The sequence below is a fragment of the Plasmodium falciparum genome (genome assembly GCF_000002765.6).
Source record: "Plasmodium falciparum 3D7 genome assembly, chromosome: 10".
In the NCBI taxonomy this organism is placed as follows: Eukaryota; Apicomplexa; class Aconoidasida; order Haemosporida; family Plasmodiidae; genus Plasmodium; species Plasmodium falciparum.
The window spans coordinates 203,570-228,755 of record NC_037281.1 but is presented as its reverse complement, the minus strand read 5'-3'; the positions used below and the strand labels follow the sequence as shown (position 1 = coordinate 228,755).

The following is a 25,186-nucleotide window of genomic DNA, read 5'->3' as shown; positions in this document are numbered from 1 at the left end:
TATAAAGATTTAATAAAAGAAAACAGAATGACTGATTTATTACATTAATATAAAAATATTATTAAAGGCAATTTTATAAAAACATATATATTTCATTATTTATATATAACATGAAAACATATATTATTACATCAAGAAAAAAAGAAAAGAAGCAAAATTTTAATGATAAATAAAAAAGTTAAATAATATAAAAATTATATATATATGTAATATACATAATATTAATTATTTTTTATATATATAGGATTTATATTTAATTTTTTCTCTTATTAAAATATAACATCATAGAACAATACAAAAATACAAAAAAATAAATAAAAAAAAAATAAAATAATAAATGGAGAAATTTAACTAAACTGTTCCATTAATTATAAGATATTTATTATTATGTAAAATTATTAAATTTATATATTTTAAGATTCAATTTTTAATAACATAAAATTTATTTATATGTAAAAAATATTATATATATATTATATATATTAATATATATGTACTATTATATATACTTACCTAAGTATATATTATTTATGTGGGTACAAATTTTTTAAGAGTCCATATATATGAAATATTTGGTAAAAAAAAATTTTATGGCGGATAAATTTATTAAGGTTATATAAAATAATAATAATAATATAATAATAAAATAGAATTAATTAAATATGATATTTTAAAGGAAATGTAAATAGATCATGAATTATCAACTTATAAATAAATAAATATAAATATATTATATATATATATATATATACTGAACGGTAAAAAATAGTGGCATGAATTATCTTATATTATTATAAATTTATATGTAAAGACTATATATTTTTTTACCATTAATAATGCTAATAATTTCCTTTTTTTTTTTTTTATTTGAAATCATGGTATAGCCTCTTAAATATGAAAAAAATATAGAGAAAAAAAATATATTATATATATATATAAATATATGTATTACTTTACAGATAATATTATATATATATATATATATATATATAAATTTATGTATGTACCATATTTATGCTGATAATTACACAAATTAGATAGGGTGGAATTATGAAAATTTATTTTATTTTTATATTATTTTTGTATCTAAATTTTTTTATTTTAATTATAGAAATATTAAGCAAAGATATAATAAAAACTAGACGCTCTTTTCCTTCATATATAAAGGATGGAGAGAAAAGAAAAAGCAATAAAATAAAAAGAAAACGAATAAAAAATGATGCTTATATAAATGTTTATAGGAAAAATATATTGGATAGCATAAATATAAAAGGTGATCAAAATAAAATTAAAGAAAAATGGTTGCAGAATTTAAAAAAGAAAAAAGCATTTGACAAAATAAGTGTGCGTTTATCAAATTATAATGATGATAAAAAAGAGATATTTGATATAACGTTTGTAAATAATAAAGAAGACAGGAATGATGATAATTATGATAATAAGAGTTGTATTAAAAAAGTTTGTAATGCTGAAGAATATTTACTTATTAGTACTCCTGTATATTATTCAAATGATAGACCACATATAGGTCATGCATATTGTAATATATTATGTGACGTTCTATATAAATATGAAAAATTAAAAGGGGTAGAGAAAAAGAAAAAGGGTATAATTTTTTTTTCAGGTATGGATGAGCACGGTTTAAAAATTGAAAAGAAGTGTAATAAAAATAAAATGAAAATAATTGAATATATTGATGATATATCTAATTATTATAAAGATATGAATAAGAAATTAAGTGTGGATGTAAATTTATTTTATAGGACATCTTATTCATTTCATAAAATGTTTGTTCAGAATGTATGGAAATATTTAGTACATAATAATTATATATATAAAGATACATATAAAGGTTATTATAATATTAATGAAGAAAGATATATAAGTGAACAAGAATTAAGAGAAGGTAAATATAAAATAGATAATGAAAATATTATATATGTTGAAGAGGAAAATAGTTATTTTTTTAATATATTAAAATTTAAAGATTATTTAATTGATTTCTATGAAAAGAATGAAAATTTTATATATCCACCATATTTAAGAAAACAGGTAATTTATACCTTAAAAAATGAATTAAGAAATATATGTATAAGTAGGTATAATACAAAGTGGGCAATACAAATACCTAATGAAGCAGAAGGTACTATCTACGTGTGGTTTGATGCTTTGTTATCATATGTAAGTTCTATGTTATATCTACATAAAATAAAAAAAAATAATAATAATAATAATAATAATAATAATAAAAATAATAATAATAATAATAATAAAAATAATAATAATAAAAATAATAAAAATAATAACAATGTTATAAATTGTACAAATGGTACAAAAGATGTGAATATATCCTCTACATGCGATACGGATTCTCCCATTTGCTCATATGATGATATTTTAAATATCGTAAATTTGAATGCTAATAATAATAATACACAAAGTAATATACTTCCACATATAAGCAGCAACATATGTGATGAAAAAAAAAATGAAAAAAGAGAAAAAAATATTCCATTCAACAAAGTAATCGGTAAAAAATTCTGGAATCCATTTATCCAAGTTATAGGTAAAGATATTTTGAATTTCCATGCCATATTGTATATATGTTTGTTGAAAAGTTTAAATCTTGAGCTTCCACAAAAAATTCTATGTCATGGTTTAATAAAAAATGAAAATATAAAAATGTCCAAGAGCTTAAATAATGTTGTAAATCCATTTGACCTTTTAAAAAAATATAATCCAGATGTATTACGTTTATATTTTATGGGATGTGGTAGTATTTATGAAGATAAAAATTATAAAGAACAAAATATAGAGTCATTCGAATTATTTTTAAGAAATAACGTAGGCAATCTATTATATCGTGTAGTATCCTTATGTATAGAAAATAATTATAATATGGTTCCTGTTATAAAAACAAATGATTATGATTCTAATATTATTTTAAATGAGTGGAAAGATAATATAAAGAATAAACTCATACCATATCTTGATAATATGGAATATATTCAATTTTTGGAACTTATTATGACATTAATAAAAAATGTAAATAAATTTTTTGTACATAATACACCATGGAATTATAAAAAAGATACACAACATTTTCACACAACTATTTATGTTACTCTGGAGTGTATGAAATATTTTTCTATATTAATGTTCCCATTTATACCAAACATTTCTTTGGCTATTTTAAGAAATATTGGTTTCGATGACATTGACGAGGAGAATATATCTCTCGACATGTTGGAAACAAGGACGACAAAATTTATGCTTAATGGGTTGATAAAAATAGTGTGACCATATAAATAAATAAATAAATATATATATATATATATATATATATATGTATATTTTATTTTTTTCATTTTTTGTATTTTTTTGTTAATTTATTTTATTATTTTTTTTTTTTTTGTCAATTTTATGAATATATTAATTTTTGGTAAATTTATTAAACATGAAAAAAATAAGAAAAAAAAAAAATACAATAAAATATTATCCACATATACATATATATATATGTCCATATATTAATTTTGTTTTTTTTTTTAATGAGAAATTTTTGGTTTGTTCTTAGATAAATACATGTGACTGGGTACACGAGAATAGTAAAGATAGGGAAATTGTTTTGTGTATGGTCGTGTGGCCCATCTATTTCTTCCTGAAGTATTTTTTCTAAACCATGGATGTTGTTTAGAATTCCATTGTTTAAATTTTAATTTGCGACCATGTTTTTTCATAAATTCATCATATTCTAAAGAATGTTCTTTAATATTATAATTGTATGTCTTAGGTACTGGTCTATCATATGGGGCCTCCATTTCTCTAGCCTCAAAACTTTCTGGGATATTTCTTTTTAATACTTTCCTTCTATAAAACCATGTACGATCAGTTTTTAATGTATCATGAAAAAGAAGTAACTCATCTATAAATTTTATATCTACATTAGCTGCTTGAGCTATATATTTTTTGCTTTCTTGTGTAAAAATTTTATAATCATCATTATCTAATTCATAAGGCAAAAATGAATTTAATACTTCATATTGTTTTTTTAATTTTTCAAATTGAGGATTCATTTTCTTTTTATATTTATATTTTATACTAAATATATTAAAATAATCACATAAATCTTTTAGAAATGCTTGAAATTTTCCATATGTAAATATACCTTCATATTTCATTAATGAATTCACATAGAACATATAAAATTCTTTTTCTTTCTTTTCACTATCATTTATTTTTAATTTATCTTTTATTATGTTATTCTTTCGAAATATATCTATAAAATTTTTAAATATATTATTACTACCTTCCATGGATGTACCGAAAAAAGGTGAGCTACTTTTCTTTACATCATCTAATTTAGTTTTCATATTTCTTAAATGTTCTTGGTTAAATGCCTGACCAATCTTTGTTAATAGAGATGTACCTCCATATTTCTTTTCAACTTTTATAAAATTCAAACATTTTCTTTTATCTTTTACCAAATTGGAATAGTACACCCTCATTATAATCTTTTTTTTTTTTCTTTTACACCTTCCATATGGTTTTTAAAATAACTTTGGATAATACAAATTAAGGGTAAACGAATAAATAAGTAAATAAATAAATAAATAAATATATATATATATATATATATATTAAGAAATCATATATTTCTCTTTATTTCATTATATATATATATATATATATATATATTTTTTTTTTTTTTTTTTTTTTTTTTTGCAAATATGAAATGGCTGTTTTGTTCATGTGAATTATCGTATTTAAAATTTTTTTTTTTTTTTTATATCCTTAAAAGTAGGATTACGCTGTGTAAATAAATAAATAAATATATATACACCTATATCAATATATTGATTACTTTTTAAGATTCATCTTTTGTATATTGTACTATACAAATAATTATTCATTTGCTTGTCATATATTAATAAAATATAATATTTCAAAAAATAAAGTATATGTTAAATTTATGTATTTTTAAAAGGATAATAGGTACACATGCAATATTCATATATACCACATGACAATAAATTAAAAAAAAAAAAAAAAAAAAGGAAATTTCTAAATATGAAGAATAAAAAAATATATTAAAAATATCACCAAAAAAAAAAAAAAAAAAAAAAAAAGAGAAACATATATATATATATATATATATATATATATACATATATAACATAGGTCTATATATTTTAGGTGCAACGTAAATGTAAAAATATTATCTTTTGATTTTATTCAAATTTTATAAATGAATACTAAAACAAAAATATATAAATACATACATATATATATATTTTTTTTTTCATTCATATTTGTGTTATTTACTCATATTGGTATGTTATTTTTGACGTAGTAAAAGAAACAACTGAATATAAAATACTCAGGTATCAATTTAAAAGAATGTAAGGTAAACCCTCTATATAAATTGCAAACTTTTTTAAAAATATGTTGATGCTGTGTTGTTGTATTATTCTTTAAATATCTTTTATGCATTAAGGTGTTAGGAAATTTCTGTTCATACATAACATGATATTGATATTTTCTCCTATACGTTTCTAGAGGATATGTTACCATTTGAGCCACATAACCTGTTATAACCCCCAAAGCGATATATGAAAAAAAGTTAGTTGTCTTTTTAAATAATTTATTATATTCTTCCTTTATATTATTCCTTTTTGAACCATCATGTGACATGTAATTATTCTTTTCGTAATTATCGTCGATAAAATATTTTGTGAAGACCTCATTCAATTTGCTTGTTATTAATAAATACGGAATGAAATTCAATAAGCACAAGCTATAGCCACAATATAAGTTTCTGATTTCTTAAGAAAATAAAGTAAAAAAAAAAAAAAAATAGCAATAAGTGTACTACATAATATGACAAATTTATTATTTTATATTTTTATTTATATATTTTATGTAATAAAAAATAAATTACCTACATATATATTTATAAATTTTAAACATATACGAATCATAATCATATAATAAAAGAAATTATTATAAATAAATAGGTATCTATTATATAAGGAACATGAACAAGTCAGGTAAATTATACCCAAAATTACATGAACAGGACATGTAATATATATATATATATATATATATATATATATTATATATATATTTATTTATTTTTTTATTTATTTGGGCTTACTTCCTCTCACAATTTGATCATATATGAATAGGAAAACACTCCTTGCATATTTTTTTTTATCTTTAATAATTTCATGATTTAAAGACATATAATTGCGCACCGTATCGAATGGGTATGCAATTGAGGCAGCTAGGCAACTTGAAAAATATAACAAGGAAAAGTTGGTCATAAAATAATTTTTTCTGTTTTCAATGGATAGGTTATATTTTATTTGGTCATGAAATAGTAGTCTTAAAAAGCTGAATGATAGAAAATTGCAGATACTGGCATTATAACCCCACCAAAATGAAGTGTATCCTTGATTTGTGCGTATACCTGAAAAGTGGTAAGTTGTAAGATATATATATATATATATATATATATATATATATATATGTTGATATATATAATGCATATTTTTAATGTTTATATATTTTATTGGGAATACATCACATTTCTCTTACTATTTATTATATTTCTGTACGTATAAGATGGTTCAATTAATACATTTTTAAATAAGATCGGTTGTATTTGCTTTATAAGTACTATCCTTTCAAGAGGTGATATAATAAGCTTGGAAATTATATTAGACCCTCCATGTGTTAAAAATGTTGTTATGAATAATTCTTTGTATTTGATTTTTTTTTTTTTTTTTAAATAATAAATTTCCATAACAAAATAAATACATACATATTATATATATATTTTTTATAATATATGTGCTTTTATTTATTATATGTGCAAATCAAAAAGAGAATAATATGAACGCAAAATATTCTCAAAAAAAAAAAAAAAAAAAAAAATTATGTACACATTCTTGGAATATGAAAAGAGACTCGCGTGTTTAAGATATATAAATATATCAATTTTTTAAGATATAATAAAATATATATTGTATATATGAATATATTTTTTTGTATAATGTATAGTCGAATCATTTAAACAAACGGCATATATAAATGCTTATATATTTGTTCATATTATACTTTTTTTAAAAGATATATTGACACATATATGTATATATATATATATATATATATATATATATATATATATATAATAAAGGAGTAATTTTTATTTAATTGTATTATAATATTTTACTATATACTTAAAATTTTTGAACGTTGATGTTTTTGGTACATGTATTTATGGGATTCATTCCTTTATTTCTGATTTTCTGTTCACCCGTATATAATAAATAATATTTTGTTAAATTTATACAGTTTTATGGATATATGTCATATATTATTATAAATAAAAATTATGGGAAGAGAACAAAATTATAAAAAGAAAACTTTTAAAAATGAATCACATGAGAAAAAAATTGTTAACAAAAAGATCATATTTTTTAATATGATTTATTTGATGGTACTTTTCGTTGTTTGTTTTATAGGAGGTTTGTAAATAAAATAATAAGAGGAAAAAATAAAAATAAATATATAAATTATATATATAAATAAATGAATATATTAAATATTTCAATAAAAAAGGATAACAAATAAATAAATATATATATATATATATATTATAAGTATTTATATTTCGTTATTTTATTTTTTCATATTTTTTCTTTTTCTTTTTCTTTTTTTTTTTTTTGTGTTGGGGGGATACATCATAGGTATATTGTTGGGCTTCTTAACCACATCATATACATCCGAAATAAATATTATTCAGAATGAAGATAATGTATTTCAATTTTTATTAAAAAATGAAAAGATAATTATAGGTGGGAAATTAAATATAAAATTTAGAGTCGATAACAAAACTATGTTATCATATGTATTTAATTCAGAAAGTGTCAAATATTTTTATTATCCAGTGGGACAAAATAGTAACTGTTTGTTGTATAACGGAGGTGAGCAAAAAAAGGAAAAAGAAATATTACATATATGTAAGTAAATAAATAAATAAATAAATAAATATAAATAAACATACATATATATATATATATATATATATATTATTTGTTTCCTTTTTAGGTTTAGAAGAAAAATCAGCGAACCAGGAGCCTCTAAAATATAAAAGTGAAATTAGCACACCATTATATAATGATGAAAATATATTTCCTACCAAATTGACAGTAAAAAAAAAAAATAAATAAAATAAATATATATATATATATATATATTTGTTGTCTCTTTATATAATGAAAAATTCCATGTACTTTTTAGTAAATAAAATTTATATAATATCCTTTTACTTCTTTTTTTTTTTTTTACTTTTTTTTTTTTTTACTTTTTTTTTTTTTTTTTTTTTTTTTTAAAAGATTAATGTAGATTATAATATTTTACACTCGTCATCTAAAGTACACACATTGCCGTTACATATAGGATATGAAATATCACAAGATTACAAAAATGAAGTTCAGCCTATGTATAATGACTGTAAACGTTTTCATAAAATTTATTTTTCTGTAAAACTAGATCAGTTATATATGTCGAATGAATTAAGAAAAATATATAATGATAAAAGTTATGAATTTGTATTTTATTGTAATTGTTATATGGATGATAAGGTACATGCTTATTTTAATGCGAAACCTGTATATAAAAATGTCATTTTAAAAAATTTAAGAAACAACCCAAAACTGTTAAATTGACATACATACATATATATATATATTTTATTTTTTTGTTGTTTATGTATTTATTTTATTTTTTATTTTTTGTTTTTTTTCATTTTTTTTTTAATTTTTTATATTTTATTTTTTTTTTTTTTTGTCAAAATTAAATATTCTTTATAAACCAAAAATATAAAAAAATATGTTAATTTAAAATTTTTTTTTAATTGTATAATATTATAGTAATATGTCTTCCTTTTAATGTTAGAAATTGTTACATTGTGTTCTGTTAATTTCCTAAATATTTGTTGTCAGGTATTTGAGTTTTTTCTCATCAGAAAGGAAGTGCAATATATCATCAAGAAATAATATATAGGGTAACACACACTTTAAAAATATATCTCGTTTTACTATTTCGAATGGTCTACATATGATTTAATAAGAAAAATTAACATTATTTTATTATACTATAATCCAACACATATATGTTTATATATATATACATATATATATATATATATATATATATATATATATATATATATTTATTTATTTATTTATTTATAACCTGATAATAAATAATATAGATATTATTAGTAAAACGACTAAAGATATATTCATTTTTAGACCTAGTAGGAAGGTCCCAATATAATGCCAATATATTATATATATAGAAAAAATAAAAATGATATATATATACCACACATTTTTTAATCTGTGTAGGGTAAGAAAATAATATATCGGAAAAACAACAAAAAATTGGGCATATGAAAAAAGGATATTTCTGAAGAAGAAAAAACATACAAACATAAATATATATATACATATGTATATATTGTGAAATATGTGCGGAGAAAAAAAAAAAAAAATAGAAGGAATTATTTATTCCTACTTATAAACATCTTCCAGACGATGTAATGACTCTTTTTGTATGATCCACCAATTTTTATGAATAATAAATATTGTCCAGATATAATCAAATATGCTCAAAAATAATCTAAGTGGAGGTATAAATAAATATACATATAAATATAAAATATATATATATATATATTTTTTTATTTATTTATTTGATTATTACATAAAAATGGAAATGATAAAAAAGTTCATTTTTATTATGAAAACATTTCGAGGGTTAATCGAGATAGTCCTGAATACAGGATATATAAAAATCAAGATAATTACTAGAGAAAGGAAGAATCTGAGCATAAAGATTATTAAGAAGGATTTCATTTTAAACTAACAAATAGAAAAGAATAAGAAGAAATATAAAAGATATATAAAACAGGAAATACCTAAAATATGGCAACTTCTGAAATAATATATATATATATATATATATTTATTTATTTATTTATTTATTTATATTTATATTTTTTTGTACTAGAAAATATGTTTGAGTGATGTGTATTGGCGCTATTCGTAAAAAGAGACAAAAAAGATGAAAGGTAAGAATTAAAATTATATGATATATATAGTTATCAACATAATATACTAAATCATATGAATTGGACCACATAATATAATATCGTTCAGTTTTTTGATCAAGAAAAGATAATAGTATACTTCTTTTTGGTACTATCCCTTGTTTAAAATTAACACATTGGACAACTGAATTTATTTCTTCAATGTATTTTATAAGATGTTTTATTTTAAGCATGAATATATAAAATAGACAAGAAAAGTTTATGAAAAAAATATTTTTTCCATATATTTCATCAGATTGTGTATACGATGATTCGGATGTATACAAATCAGAATTGGTTATAGTTCTTGTTCTTTTTCGATTTGTTAGAACGTTTTTATTAGACATCATATTTTGTATATTATATAAATTATTGTGTATATAATCATCGGAATATATAATATGATCTTCCTTTTTTTTCTTATTTTTACATTTTGTAATATTCGGAAAAATATCTTTTGTATTACTTTTTTGTTGTAATTCTTGTATATTAGTGGTATCATTATAATTCTTTTTAAATGTATAATTGTAATAATAATTATTTATATCACAATATTTTTCTTTTATATTATTTGTCTTTTTATTAGATTGATTATTATCTATTTGAAATTCTTCCTTCACATTATTTTCTTTTACATTGTATGATAATCCATGTTTTGATAAAGTAATATACTTTTTATTTTTTTTATTAGCAGAAATATTATCATCTTTTTCATGCCCATTTACATTTCCGAATGTATATATTTTGTCTGTTATATTATTTTTTTGTGTGTTGATGACCTTATGGATTTTCTTCTTTTTATTATATTTATCAACATTTAAGGTAATTTGTTCTGTTAAATTATTTCCATAAAGTCGATCTATTTTTAATTTCTTTTCTTCTATATTGTTTTTATTATAACTTGTGAGATTGTTCACATAATTGGACTCAAAATTTGTTTCATATTTGTTTTTGGATATAGGATTCGTTTTGAAAAGGTTATCCTTTATTTTTTTCTTCTTTATTTTTTTTTTTTTTATACTATTAGTCGTAGTTTTCCCCTTTATAGATGGATCACAATTGTATGAAGAGAAGAAATCCTTTACAATATATATTTTGTTTGAATTTCGATTCAATTCATCGTGTATACTATTTTGTTTATATTCGTTCCTTATTTTTGTCGAATTGATTTGATGATATGTGTCATATTCAGATTGTGTAATAATCTTCTTCTCTTTTTTCGTGTTCTTCTTCTTATTATTATTTTTGTTTAACAATAGGTTCCCGTTTTTTTGATCATTTCTGCTTATGCGGTTGGTACGTTTATCATTATTTCTGTTAATTTTTTCTTCCTCTTTTATATTATAATTTTGGCTAGATATGTACATATTTTCATTTATTGTATCATTATTTTGGTGAGTCATGTTAATATTTTCATTAATTGTACCATAATTTTGGTGAGTCATGTTAATATTTTTATTTATAATTTTTTTATTTTGGCTAGCTACAATATGATTTATATTTTTTATATCATATTGATTATATATATTAATCATTTCTAGCAAAAAGTACAAGTTAATTTTTTTTCTGTTGAAGTGTATTTTGGTCCATTTTTTTTTTTTTTTATCAATGGCAGAGGAGAGGAAATATAATTTTTTATGATAGAGAACTTTTAGACAGAAATATGGTGGATAATTTTTGAAGATATCTTGATTTTTGAGTGTATAGAATTTGTTTGAGAATCTGGTGGAAGTAATTTTCAAATTTTTTATATGTTGTGGATTGTTTAAATTGATAGTTGATAGATATTGTGAAAAGTACATCCATTTCATATGTATATAATTATTTAAGTCTATGAGAATATCAGCAATTTTTATGAAGCTTAAATCTTGTATTTCATTAATATAAGGGAATATTAATAACATATTATTAGGAGAGGATTTGGATATATATATGGTTCTAGAGAAATAATATAAATAACGATAGAAAATAAAATTGAAACATAGTGTAAAAAAAAGGAACATGAGAATATATGAATAAATTATGCTTGTATTAATGGATAAGTCTATAATAAATATGATAAGTATATAAAATATTAATAAAACGAATAATAATCTTATATGGTATCTAGTAAAAAACAATAAGATATATAAAGGGAAAAACACAATAGTATTAAAGCAATCATTATAATTATTCTTTAATTCAAATGATAAAAATGGTAACGTACATGATAAGGAAAGAAGAAAGATAAATAAAAAATCTGAACAAAATGAAAATGGAATAATTTTTTCAAGAGAATAACAAATTAAACTTATAATAAATAATGTTCCATGAATATTTGTAGTAATATTTCCATGATTTTCATCTTCTTTTAAACCTGAACATATAAAAAGAAATATGTTCATAAAACACAAGCCGGCAATAATATCAACATTTTCTAGTATAAAAATATGTTTAAAGTTTTCCTTCGTAATGCATATCTTCCTTAAAAATTAAAAATATAATATAGTCAGGGGATATAAAATTGTTTATATGTTTATACTCAAAAGATATAAGTGCGCGCATTATTATTTTATATAAAATGATATATATAAAATGATATATATAAAATGATATATATAAAATGATATATATAAAATGATATATATAAAATGATATATATAAAATGATATATATAAAATGATATATATAAAATGATATATATAAAATGATATATATAAAATGATATATATATATATATTTATTTATTTATTTATGTTTCCTTATTGTTTTTTTTTCATTTTTTTTTTTTTTTTTGGTTGTGTACCTAGTTTTAATATCTTTTTCTACTAGAAAGGATCTTTTCTCTGTCAGCGATAAACATGATAGTCCTTCCTTTTGGAAATATTTCATCATTATGATATTTTATTCTCTTTTTTTTTTTTTTTTTTTTTTTTTAATTTTTTGATGCCATTTGGTTTTATATAACACAAACGATATATTATATGAAGAAGAAAATAAAATCTCAGGAATGGTAAGTATAGAATTATTATATTATACAAAAAAATAATTATCTTTTATAATTTTATTATTATTTTTTTTTTTTTTTTATTCAAATAATGAAATTATTACCAAATGGACAGAAAAATATAAAAGAAAAACATTTTATCTATTTAAAAATTTTTAACAACTTTAAAAAAAGAAAAAAAAAAGCTTACATAAAAAAAAAAATTAAAAGTATGAAATTTCTGGGAGGTTATAAAAAGGGAAATACTGCGTTCGATGTAAAATATATATATTACTTATTGTGGAAATAAGTGCAAACAAATCAAAAAAAAAAAATATTATATAAATAAATAAATAAATAAATATATATATATATATATATATATATATATATATATATATATATATATATATTTATATGAAAAAAAATTTGTTATTTATGTAATATAATTACTATTTCATTATATATATAGTATTTTTTATTACACACAAATAAAAAGAAAAATATATAAATATATATATATATATTTATAATTATCTTTTTATGATAGTCATTGTATTTTAAAAGTATTATTTTTTTTTTCAATATTACAAAATTTTTAATTATTATACAATAAATAAAAAAATTGTCCAATATGTAATTTTTTTTTTATTTTTTTTATTTTATTTATTATTATTATTTATAATTTCTCAAGTAAAATAAAAGCATTTTAAAATAAAAATAATTAAATAAAAATTTTATACTTCAAAGAAAAAATATATATAATAATATATATATATATATATATATATATATATATATATATATATATATATATATTTTATTTAACTTTTTTTTTATTCATTGGCATATATATATAATAGGCCCATTTTAATATAAAATATTTATATTTAAAATATATATATTATAAATATATATATTATATATATGTGCATATTTTTATATATTTATATTCATCTTATTATTTATGTATAATATAACTTTTTGTGTATAAAATTTCTTGAAATTAATATTTTAAGGGCCAAGATAAAATGTCGACGGTTGAAGAATTAAAATTCATTTGGAAGTTTTTATTCTCTCATATGAATACTGAGAAAAGTAAAGAAGAAATATGTGATGAGAAGAAATATGAAGAGAATATAATATTGTTAAAAAAATTGATGAGAACAGAAAACATAAAATTCGATCAAAAATATAATGCAATAAATATATTAGAGAAATTAAAAGATATAGAAGATATACAATATGAAGATATATTAAATGATTATGCAAAAAATTTTTTAACATTTTTAAAGGGATCTTTTGAAAAAGTAGCAGAAGAAATTCAAATAAATGATAAAATATCTTTTAGAAGAAATGAATTAATAAAACAAGATTTAAATAATAAATTACAAAATCTTAATCATAATTATAATTTAGAATATATTAATTTAAATAAATGTTTAGGTACCGAAGATTTTGAAAGCCAACTAAATGCTAGCTTAAAGTTTAATTCTTTAAAGGATATTTTAAGTAAGTTATTAAAAGAAATGAAAGATTATGAAATCCAATATAATAATTTATCTGATACGGATAAATTTTTGGACATGAAAATATGTGAATTAGAAAATTATCTAAATAATACTAACCAAAATTCTTAAAACCAAAAAGAAAAAAGAAAAAATGCAGTATGGAAGTATGAGATAGTTATATAATTTTGAAACATAAAGAAAATAAACATTTATAAATATGTATTTTTTTATATACAATTGACATGGATTACTTTTTTTTGTTATTTTATTTTTTTCTTTTTTTTTTTTTTTGCTGTGGTAAAAGTAAAGGCATTTGTATGATTATTGAATTTATAAAAATTTTATAAGTATATTCCAGGGATTTGGAATATAATATATGTTACTTATCAAAAAGGGAATATATATATATATAATATATATATATTATGTTATTTTTTATGTGAAATCCCTTTTTAATTTTATCACTATAAACATTTGAATTAAGCGAAATGTGTGTTAAATATTCAATATGATATACAGATATTCTCTTTTTTCCCCTTTTTCTTTCTATTTTGAATTTTTTTTTTTTTTTTTTTTTTGTCTTATATTTTTATGATGATTTTATTTATAAGTAATATAAATAGAAAAGAAAAAAAAGGAGGGGAAACCATCGTTAATATGTAAATTTTAGAGCAATGGAGTATATTTAATTTTTTATTTTATTTAAGCAAGGGATCATAATTTAAATTTTAGGAGTTATTATAATAACATGTATATATATATATATATATATATATATATATATTAAAATAGAAATATGGGTGTATTTTATTAATATGGATTTTTATCTGCAAGTAATGTTTTTTCAATTTTACGAATACACGAAGGATATTTTACAACGATCATAAATATACACATTATTATTCCTATGTATATAATATAAAGTGCAAGGAATACTCAGAATAATATTTATATACTCATTAATTTACAAATACACATATTATTATTCTTTTATCAGTAATTTCTTAAATATATGTGTCTATTTAAATTATAATAGTTGGTTGAATATTTAATTTAATTTAATTTAAATTGTTTAAAGAAAAAAATACTATATATATATATATATTTCCGTACAACACAAAGTAATATATTGCTATTAATTTTTTTTTAAGAAAATCATAATATGGAATATACTTATTTTTATTAACCATGTGTGTATGTTTGATCAATGCAATATATATCATTATAAATTCATAATTATATAAGTCAATATATTTTTGTAAAATAATTGTTTGGCCAAATAATATAATTTCTTTCTTCTTTTTTCTTATTATTTTTATAAAATTAATATATTATATATCTATTATTATTATTATTATTATTATTATAATTATTATTTTAAGTTTTGTCTGAACAAGTCAGAATTATAATTAATATAATACTGTGTAAAATAATAGCTATCTAGCCAAAATTTTATATTAAAAAAAAAAAAAATAAAAATAAAAAATGGCAAATGAAAAAATTAAAATTAAAATTGATAATTAAGCAATACAAAATAAATATTTTATATGGGAACATAAGAATACAAAGTTACATATATAATTAGAATAAAGAGAAAAAAAAAAAAAAAAAAATTTATACAACTAATTTGATATATAAATAAATTTTGAATAACCTATAAAAATATCAAATGTTTTTCCTTTTCTTTTCTTGAATTTTTTTTTATCAAATGTTGTGGTAAATATAAATATATATATATATATATATATATATATATATATATATATATATTTACATAAATATGGGAGTTGTTTGTTTTTAGTTTTATATAATAATTGCTGGAATGCGATATTGTATTAAAAAAGTTAATAATACGTTTTTTAAAACTCTTTTCTAGCATTATGTAAAGTATTATAGGAGAAAAATGATGGATAAATTTAATCATAAGGGGAAAAAACAATTAATGTATAAGTCATGTAGAAATATTGATATGGTCTAAAAAATTGTATATAATGTGTAAAGATTGTGAATTTATATAAGATGTATTGAATGGGAAATTTATTAATAGGATAATAAACTATTATTATTTATTGTTTTGTTTTGTTTCTTTTTTTTATTATTATTGTGTTTTTCTTATTTAATATTTCAATTTCTTTTTTTTGTTTTACGCATTTAATTTCCCCGTTTAGATGTCTTTTCATTTTTATAACAGAATATAACTTATACGATTGCTTTATTTATTATTTATTATTATTATTTTTTTTTTCCTTTGAATATGTCTATCGAGAAAAAATTGGGGATTATTTTGAATGATTTTATTTTGTAATTTATGAATGTATTAGAAGTATATGAACATGAAAATGTACACTATAATATGTAGGAAAGGACCAAAAAAAAAAAAAAAGTTTTTTTATTTACATTAGGATATATATATATATATATATATATATATATATAGATTATACCATTTATGTTTAAAGAACCTATATATGATAATATAAATGTATTAAGAAAATTAAATATATATGTGAGAAAAAAGAATAAAATAAAATATAAAAAATTAAATGATATTTTGAATAACTATATAAATCATACACATATACTTTTTTTGGAATAATAATATTGTTCGATATTTATAGATTGAAATATAATATGTTTATTATATGTGTAGCTTTTTAAAAATTATATCCCCTTTTATTATTCGTATATGAAGGTGAACTGGGAAAAAAACATCATTATATGTTATATATATATAATATTTATAATTTGTTGATTGAATTTTTCTTTAATATAAATCAAATAAGGATTCCAATAATAAATATGCATATAATTATATATATATATATGTACATATCAGACTATACAATTCACGGTATATCATAAAAAAATAAATACAGAAAAATTACAAGTTGAATTTATTATTACATAAATACAAAATTGAATGATATAAAATAAGAAATAATTTTTTTTTTTTTTTTTTTTTTTTTTTTTAATTTAATAAAATTTGCTATCAAATTAATAATAATCGAATGAATAACTAATACAATATAATATAATATATTATATATACATAAGTATAATTTAAATATCTTATCATATTAATAATAAAAAATGCTCAGGAAAACATGTACAAAATTATTTGTTATATGAAAATATATGTAAATATAATAATACACCTAATAATAATATCCTAATAAATATAATTTTCTTTCTTATATATATATATATATATATATGTATAACAATTTAAATACAAAATTGTGAAGAATTTATCACATTTACTTTTTATTTTTTATCTAATTTATATATAAAAAGAAAGTGGGAAAAAAAAAAAAAAATAAACATAATAAAATGTAAAAAAATATAGATTATAAAATAAAACTTTATAAATATAATATATCATATATATATATATATATATATATATATATAGAAAAGTGATTGTATGTATATATATTAAAATATATATAATATATATAATATATATAATATATATAATACCTGAAGAGCAATATATAATTAAGAGCTTGTTACAAGGATGGGAAATAAAAATTAAAAATTAAATTGTGTTTATAAAAAAAAAAAAAAAAAAAAGTAATGATGATATATATTAAAAATAAAATAAGAAATTTAAATGTGAATATTATGCTATGCTATAACAAATATATTAAAGTTATCTGTATATATAAATATTACATATTATATATATATATATATTATTATTATTATTATTATTTAATAAGTTATTATAAAAACATATTGGAAATTCACACGATGAAAAATTTAATAATTAAAATAATATATTAAATATAGAAAAGTATGTATTTATAGTATATTTATATTATTGTGTAAATTTTTTATAATATATATTTGAGTATCATATATTTTTTTTTTTTTTTTTTTTTTTTTTTTCCCTTAATTTTTTAATATTTTTCTTTTATTTATATTTCTATATAATTTGTAATTTTGATGAGAAGAAATAATAGATATGTTTAAAAAAATATAATTTTTTTTTTTTTTTTAAAGAGTGATAATACAAAGGAGTTTATATAAATATATAATATCTTAAAATATAAATAAAATTATTCCTTTTTATTTTAAAGAAATATATAATTTTATATATAGTGTATGTGTTGAAAAAAAATATCTGTGAAGTATATACGAATATAATATATATATATATATATATATATATGTAGAGTAATATTTATGATATATGATATATTATTCTTTACATTTATACTATTTTATATTAAGAATTATCCTTTGAACATATTTTTACAAAAACGTAAAATTATACATATATATTTATATATATATATATATTAACCTATAATATTTAATCAGATCGCTTTTTTGAGGGATTTGTCATCATATATAAATAATATAATATATATATATTATATATATAATATAATATATATATATATATTATATATATAATATATACATTTAGTATATATATTTGATCCATATATTTGTGAAAAAGAAGTATGGGAAAGTATAGCGTGAGCAGAAAAGGAGAATATAGCGCTGAGAGGAGATATCATTATAGAGATGAGAAATATGAAAAATATGAAAAGTATGAAAAATCTGATAACACTAGCCATGGAAATAAATTAGATAATCATATGAAAGAAAAAGGTGGATATTATATAAATGAGGGTCGTAGACACGACATATCAAGAAGTAGAGAAGAAATGATAGGGATTATTGGAAGAGAAGGTCATAAAAATGACAATGTGTATAATAATAACGATAGAAGAAGAGGATCTTTAGATAATTATGAGAGAAGGAGAAATGAAGAAAATCATATTGGTGATAGGAATAGAAATATCTCAAAAGGTAGAAGAGATTATCATCGAGATGCTCTATCACGAGATAGATGTTATAGTAATAGATCTCCAAGAAGAAATGTGTCAGTAGATAGAAAAAGAGGAAATGTATATGATAGGAATAATGAAGATAACGTTTATGAAAAAAAAGCAAGATATGAAAGAGAAAACCACAGCACAAATAACAATAATTATAATAATAATTACATTAATAAAGATAATAATAAACATAATTATAAGGAAAATCAATTTTCTGCTGACTATACAAATAGAGGAAGAAATGATGAGAAAATGCATATGAGAAGACATTCAAGAGAGGAAAAAGAAGGCAGAAAAGCATATCAAGGCTATTATGAAGAAAATAGACATAGGGAAAATAATTATGAAGGACATCGTAACGAAGAACATCGACGTGAAGCATATCGACGTGAAGCATATCGAAATGAAGCATATCGACATGAAGGATATAGACATGAAGGGTATCGACATGAAGGATATCTTTCTAGGGATCATGCTCATAAAGAATTTCACCATAATGAAAACCCATATTATAAAAAAGATTTTTCTCACAGGGTACCCCAGAGTGGTGCAATAAGAAGAGAAAGAGGAAGAGAATTCCGAAACCATGCATATAAAAAAATAGGTGCGTGTAAAATATTTGTAGGGAATATTTCAAGTAGTGCAAGAGAAGAAGATGTTAGAAGAAGATTTGAGCAATATGGTGATATAATGCACATGCAATGGAAAAAACGATTTGCGTTTATTGAATATTATAAAGCTTCGCATGCATTGAATGCATTAGAAAAAGAAAATGGTAAGATGTTTTTTGGTGAAGAATTAAGTGTTCAAGAACATCAATATAATATGAATTCATATGGATATAAGAATGATAATAGATCACATTTCCATTTGAAGGTGTCTAGAAATTACTCACCACCAAATTTTAGTAATGAATCTATTGAAAGAAGGAATTCATTAAGAATTGTTGTAAAAAATATTGATGAAAAAGCTAGCTGGCAAGATCTTAAAGATTTTGGTAGAGAAGTGGGTTCAGTTAGCTATGCAAATATAGTAGATGATTATCATAGTAAAGAAAAGTTTGGAATTATTGAATTTTATAACCATGAGAATGCAAAAGATGCTATTAATATATTGAATGGAAAAAGCTTTTATGGAAGATCTGTTGATGTTATAAGATATAACGACTCAGATTTAAGTAAAAGATTTAAGAATAAGGAGAGAGAGGAAAATTATATGAGAGGAGTTAATGATCGATATGTTCGTGAGGAAAGAGCCTATAGAGATAAATTTCCTTTTGATCGAATAAATCGTACTAGGCATACTTTTTTTAATAGAGGTAGGAATATTCGAGGAAATAAATATTTTAGGAGAGATGATAATGAGGATAATAAGAGTGAGGTTGATGATAGTAAATATAAGAAAAGTACAAGAAGTATGAGTATGATCGATAGGGATAATACGTATGATGAAAGGGTTAGTCATCGAGATGGACATATGAAAGACGATAGGGATGACGACATGTGTTATGACAGGGATGATGAAGAAAAGATGATTAATGGTAATAAGAAAAGAATATTAAAATCGAGTGAAGAGGTTGGTGAACATACAAACAGCATTATAAATGAAGATATAAATAAAGATCAAACGGATATTATAGACGAAAAAGAAAAAGGAGGAGATGAGAATATTTCTTTAAAAAATTATAAAAATAAGAAAGAAAATGTGGACCATGATTATGAAAATGTTATAGAAAGTAATAGGGGGAAACGAAGAAGTGTAAAAAGTAAAAACAAAAATGAAAATGAGAAAAAAGGAAAAACAAAAGATGAATTATATGATGATATATCTGAAATAAAATTACAAGAAGGAAGTGTATGTAGAAGTACTAAAGATATAGATGAAGATAATTATAATAATGAAGAAACGAAAAATATAAAAGATGAATTTTTGGTTGATAAAAAAAATGAAGAAGAAGGATATGATGACGATACATATACAAGTGAAAGAGATAAAAGTATGAACGAAAAAATTATGAAAGAAGAATATATAAATAAAGATGATACATTAGAAAAAAATGATAACATTATTAATATACCAAATAAAAAATCAAGACTTATAAAAAAAACCACTACAAAAAAAAGAATAACTAGAGTTTCAGAAGAGTCAACAACAAAGGTAGATACAAGAGAAAGTGATGAAGATGATCTTATGGAAAATGAACAATGGACAGATTCCAAAAAAATATGTGTAATTAAAAATAATTCTCCACATAATGATTAAATATTTATATCAAAATATAATAAGTGTTTATATATATATATATATATATATATATATATAATAGATATACAATTTGTTTTTATGTGGGAAAATATATTTTATTTGTATATTACAAAAAGTAGGTTAACAATATTATTATATGTGTATGTATTATGAATATGCCATTTTATTTTTTTATATATAATTGTTATAATTTTGTAAAAATTGTACATATTTATCTTTTTATATCATTCTATTTATATATTTATTTATTAAATACCTAATTTTGAATTTAAACTTTATCATATATAAAATAAAAAAAATATTTATAATATATAAATAAATGTTACTTTTTTTTCGAATATATTGTATGGTTAGAAAAAAAAAAATTAATATAAGAATATGGGTGGACATTTTTATAGCATAATCTTTTTTGTTGTTTTTGATAAAATGCATAGGATAAAGGGATCAAAAAAAAAAAATAAATAAATAAAAATAAAATAAAAACAAAAAAAACATATTTATCTTAGAAATGTAGGATTGTTCCTTATTATACGTACTTGTGTATTTGAGGTTTTAATTTTTTTTTTTTTTTTTTTTTTTTTTTATTGTACATACTTTTAAATATATTCAAGAATAAAGGTATATATAATATATCATATATAACAGGTTTTTTTTTTTTTTTTTTTTTTTTTTTTTTAAGGGATCGAAAAAAATAAGGTCGTTATGTGATATATATATATATATATATAATATATTTATAATATATTTATGTTCACTTAAGAAATAGTTAATTATTTAAACTTGCCTTCATATAACATAACAAATTTAAAAAAAAAAAAAAATTATATATATATATATATATATATATTTATTTATTTATTTATTACAAATCTATATGTGAATAATCTAAATTTGAACGTGTGTGTCCATTTTATTTTTTAAAAAATAGAAAGGTAATTTATTTTTTTTTAAAAATATAATTTTACTTGTTTCAATATAATATAAATAAAATAAAACATGATGATTAATATATTACTTGAAAAGAATCACAATTTATAAGATATTTAAATTGTATCACAAAAAAAATTTAGAAAGATATATATTTATATATATATATATAATTCTTTTATGAAAGAAAAAAAGTACAATAAAAAATAACAAATTTTTTTTTTGTTCTTGAAAAAATTAAAATAAAAAAAAAAGGAAAACACAAGGAATGTTCATTTATTTGTTATAAAAACAAATACATGTTATATATAAGAATAATACGTATATATATATATATATATATATATATATATATGTACATATTGATGATCGTAAAATTATTATATTACATAGTGATCTTTTTAACATGGAGAATTTATATTTAAAAGGATATTTTTATACAGATATTTTATTATAATTCCTTATTATTCAATTTTGCATATGTAAAAGCAAAAAGGACACGTAAACATATATTTTATTATTTTAATAATATTAAATATTTTAAATGAGTATAATATATAAATATATATATATATATATATATAATATTATATTATTATTAAAAATTCTTTAAAAGGTAATTTTTTTTTTTTTTTTTTTTATATTTATACTTATTGTATATATATTATATATAATATTATATATATATATATATATATTAATATTTATTTATTTATTTATACATATATAACAATATATTTACTACAGTATAAACCAAAAAATATGATATAAGATAATGAGATATAAATTTCTAATTTTTTTTTCTTTTTTTTTATGAGAAATTAAAGTTTTTTCTTTTTGCTCATATATATAAAATATTTACAAAAATGTAAATGTATTTTTATTCCTTACAAAATAAAGTATATATATATATAAATAAATAAATATATATATATATATATATATGTATATATGTATATTTATTTATTTATTTAAGATATAAGAATATTTACATATATAAATAGATTTAAAAAGATAAACATTTATATTTATATATTGATGTAATCTTTTAATATTACATAATATATATATATATATATATATATATTTAATTATTATGCGTACAATATTCTTCAAATTTATATATTTATAAAATATATTATTATTATATTATATATATATATATATTTTATTTTAATTTTACATATTTTATCATATATAATATTATATTATTATATAACTATATAAATTACATACAAGATTAAATATATTTATATTTAAAATTTTTTTTTTTTTTTTTTTTTATTTTTTTATTTTTTTATTTTTTACACTTATATAATAATATTTTTACATAAGTTCAATATTTTTATATGAAGATAAAAAAAAAATTATAAAAAATCATAAAATAAAATATAACATAAATATATTTATTATATGAATAAGATATATATTATTTTTTTCATATAATATTATATAATTATATATGGAATTAACATATATTATTTATTTATTATCACTATAAATATATTATATATTAAATATATAAAATAATACATTTATTTGAATATATGATATATATATAATATATTATTATATATATATATATATATATATACATACATATATATATAATATTTTATCATTATTATATATTTATATATATACATGTATTTTTTTTTTTTTTTTTTTTTTAATATACATTATTTTATTATTATATATTATAATAATAAATATTATATATATAATATATATATATATATAAATATAATTTTATATTTTTTTTTTTTTATAAATTTATATATGTCGTAGTGGTGTAATTGTAATTAAAAAAAAAAAAAAAAAAAAAAAAATATATATTATATAAATAATATATTTTAATATATTTATAATATTATATATATATTATAATATTTTAATATAAAATATAATTGTATTTTATACATATTTTAAAAAAATATTTTACAAAATAAAACTGTTAAAAAATAAGAAAAGATATATTTTTATTTTATATAAAAAAGATTCTACTTATATATATATATATATATATTTTTTTTAGGAATACAAGCACAAAATGATTAATTAAAAAAGTAAAGAAAAAAAAAAAAAAAAAAAGAAACTAAGATTTTTATAAAAAAAATATATATAATAAATGTAAATAAAAATAAGTACTTTTATATATATATATATATATATATATATTTATAAAATAAGATAAAAATTTTGATATATATTTTTTTATAAGAAAAATATATAGATATAATCCCACCATATAATTATATATATATATCATATATATATATATAATATATTATAATAATATATATTTTATTTTGAGCTCAATATTTTAAGATTACAAGAAGGAAAAATATATTTTTTTATTATATTATATATATGAACATATAAATATGCATTCAATGTATATATATAAATATATAAATAATATATATATATGATACATAATAAATAAAAAATGAAGTGAAAAAGTAAGAATAAATATTAATGAATAAATAAATAAATAAAT

At 18.2% G+C, this 25,186-nt stretch overlaps 7 protein-coding genes across 7 annotated transcripts; 4 read left to right on the top strand and 3 right to left on the bottom strand.

Moving 5' to 3' along the window:
* Window positions 1-1,050: 1,050 nt before the first annotated feature.
* Window positions 1,051-3,300, top strand: PF3D7_1005000 (methionine--tRNA ligase, putative; the record flags this gene model as incomplete). Its single annotated transcript, XM_001347302.1, has 1 exon — window positions 1,051-3,300. The coding sequence occupies one exon, from the start codon at window positions 1,051-1,053 to the stop codon at window positions 3,298-3,300; it is 2,250 nt and encodes a 749-aa protein (XP_001347338.1).
* Window positions 3,301-3,548: 248 nt separating this feature from the next.
* Window positions 3,549-4,508, bottom strand: PF3D7_1004900 (conserved protein, unknown function; the record flags this gene model as incomplete). Its single annotated transcript, XM_001347301.1, has 1 exon — window positions 3,549-4,508. One exon carries the CDS (start codon window positions 4,506-4,508, stop codon window positions 3,549-3,551), a length of 960 nt encoding a protein of 319 aa, XP_001347337.1.
* An 817-nt stretch (window positions 4,509-5,325) lies between these two features.
* Window positions 5,326-6,811, bottom strand: PF3D7_1004800 (ADP/ATP carrier protein, putative; the record flags this gene model as incomplete). Its single annotated transcript, XM_001347300.1, has 3 exons — window positions 5,326-5,825; window positions 6,161-6,475; window positions 6,604-6,811. 3 exons carry the CDS (start codon window positions 6,809-6,811, stop codon window positions 5,326-5,328), a joined length of 1,023 nt encoding a protein of 340 aa, XP_001347336.1.
* A 591-nt stretch (window positions 6,812-7,402) lies between these two features.
* PF3D7_1004700 (conserved protein, unknown function) lies at window positions 7,403-8,738 on the top strand (the record flags this gene model as incomplete). Its single annotated transcript, XM_001347299.2, has 4 exons — window positions 7,403-7,535; window positions 7,758-7,994; window positions 8,119-8,219; window positions 8,406-8,738. The coding sequence occupies 4 exons, from the start codon at window positions 7,403-7,405 to the stop codon at window positions 8,736-8,738; spliced, it is 804 nt and encodes a 267-aa protein (XP_001347335.2).
* Window positions 8,739-8,996: 258 nt separating this feature from the next.
* On the bottom strand, window positions 8,997-13,039 carry PF3D7_1004600 (conserved Plasmodium membrane protein, unknown function; the record flags this gene model as incomplete). The annotated part of the gene is made up of 6 exons (XM_001347298.2): window positions 8,997-9,123; window positions 9,268-9,483; window positions 9,592-9,696; window positions 9,781-9,938; window positions 10,084-12,628; window positions 12,951-13,039. The coding sequence occupies 6 exons, from the start codon at window positions 13,037-13,039 to the stop codon at window positions 8,997-8,999; spliced, it is 3,240 nt and encodes a 1,079-aa protein (XP_001347334.2).
* Window positions 13,040-14,161: 1,122 nt separating this feature from the next.
* PF3D7_1004500 (conserved Plasmodium protein, unknown function) lies at window positions 14,162-14,770 on the top strand (the record flags this gene model as incomplete). The annotated part of the gene is made up of 1 exon (XM_001347297.1): window positions 14,162-14,770. One exon carries the CDS (start codon window positions 14,162-14,164, stop codon window positions 14,768-14,770), a length of 609 nt encoding a protein of 202 aa, XP_001347333.1.
* Window positions 14,771-19,113: 4,343 nt separating this feature from the next.
* On the top strand, window positions 19,114-21,756 carry PF3D7_1004400 (RNA-binding protein, putative; the record flags this gene model as incomplete). Its single annotated transcript, XM_001347296.1, has 1 exon — window positions 19,114-21,756. The coding sequence occupies one exon, from the start codon at window positions 19,114-19,116 to the stop codon at window positions 21,754-21,756; it is 2,643 nt and encodes an 880-aa protein (XP_001347332.1).
* Between the last annotated feature and the right edge of the window lie 3,430 nt (window positions 21,757-25,186).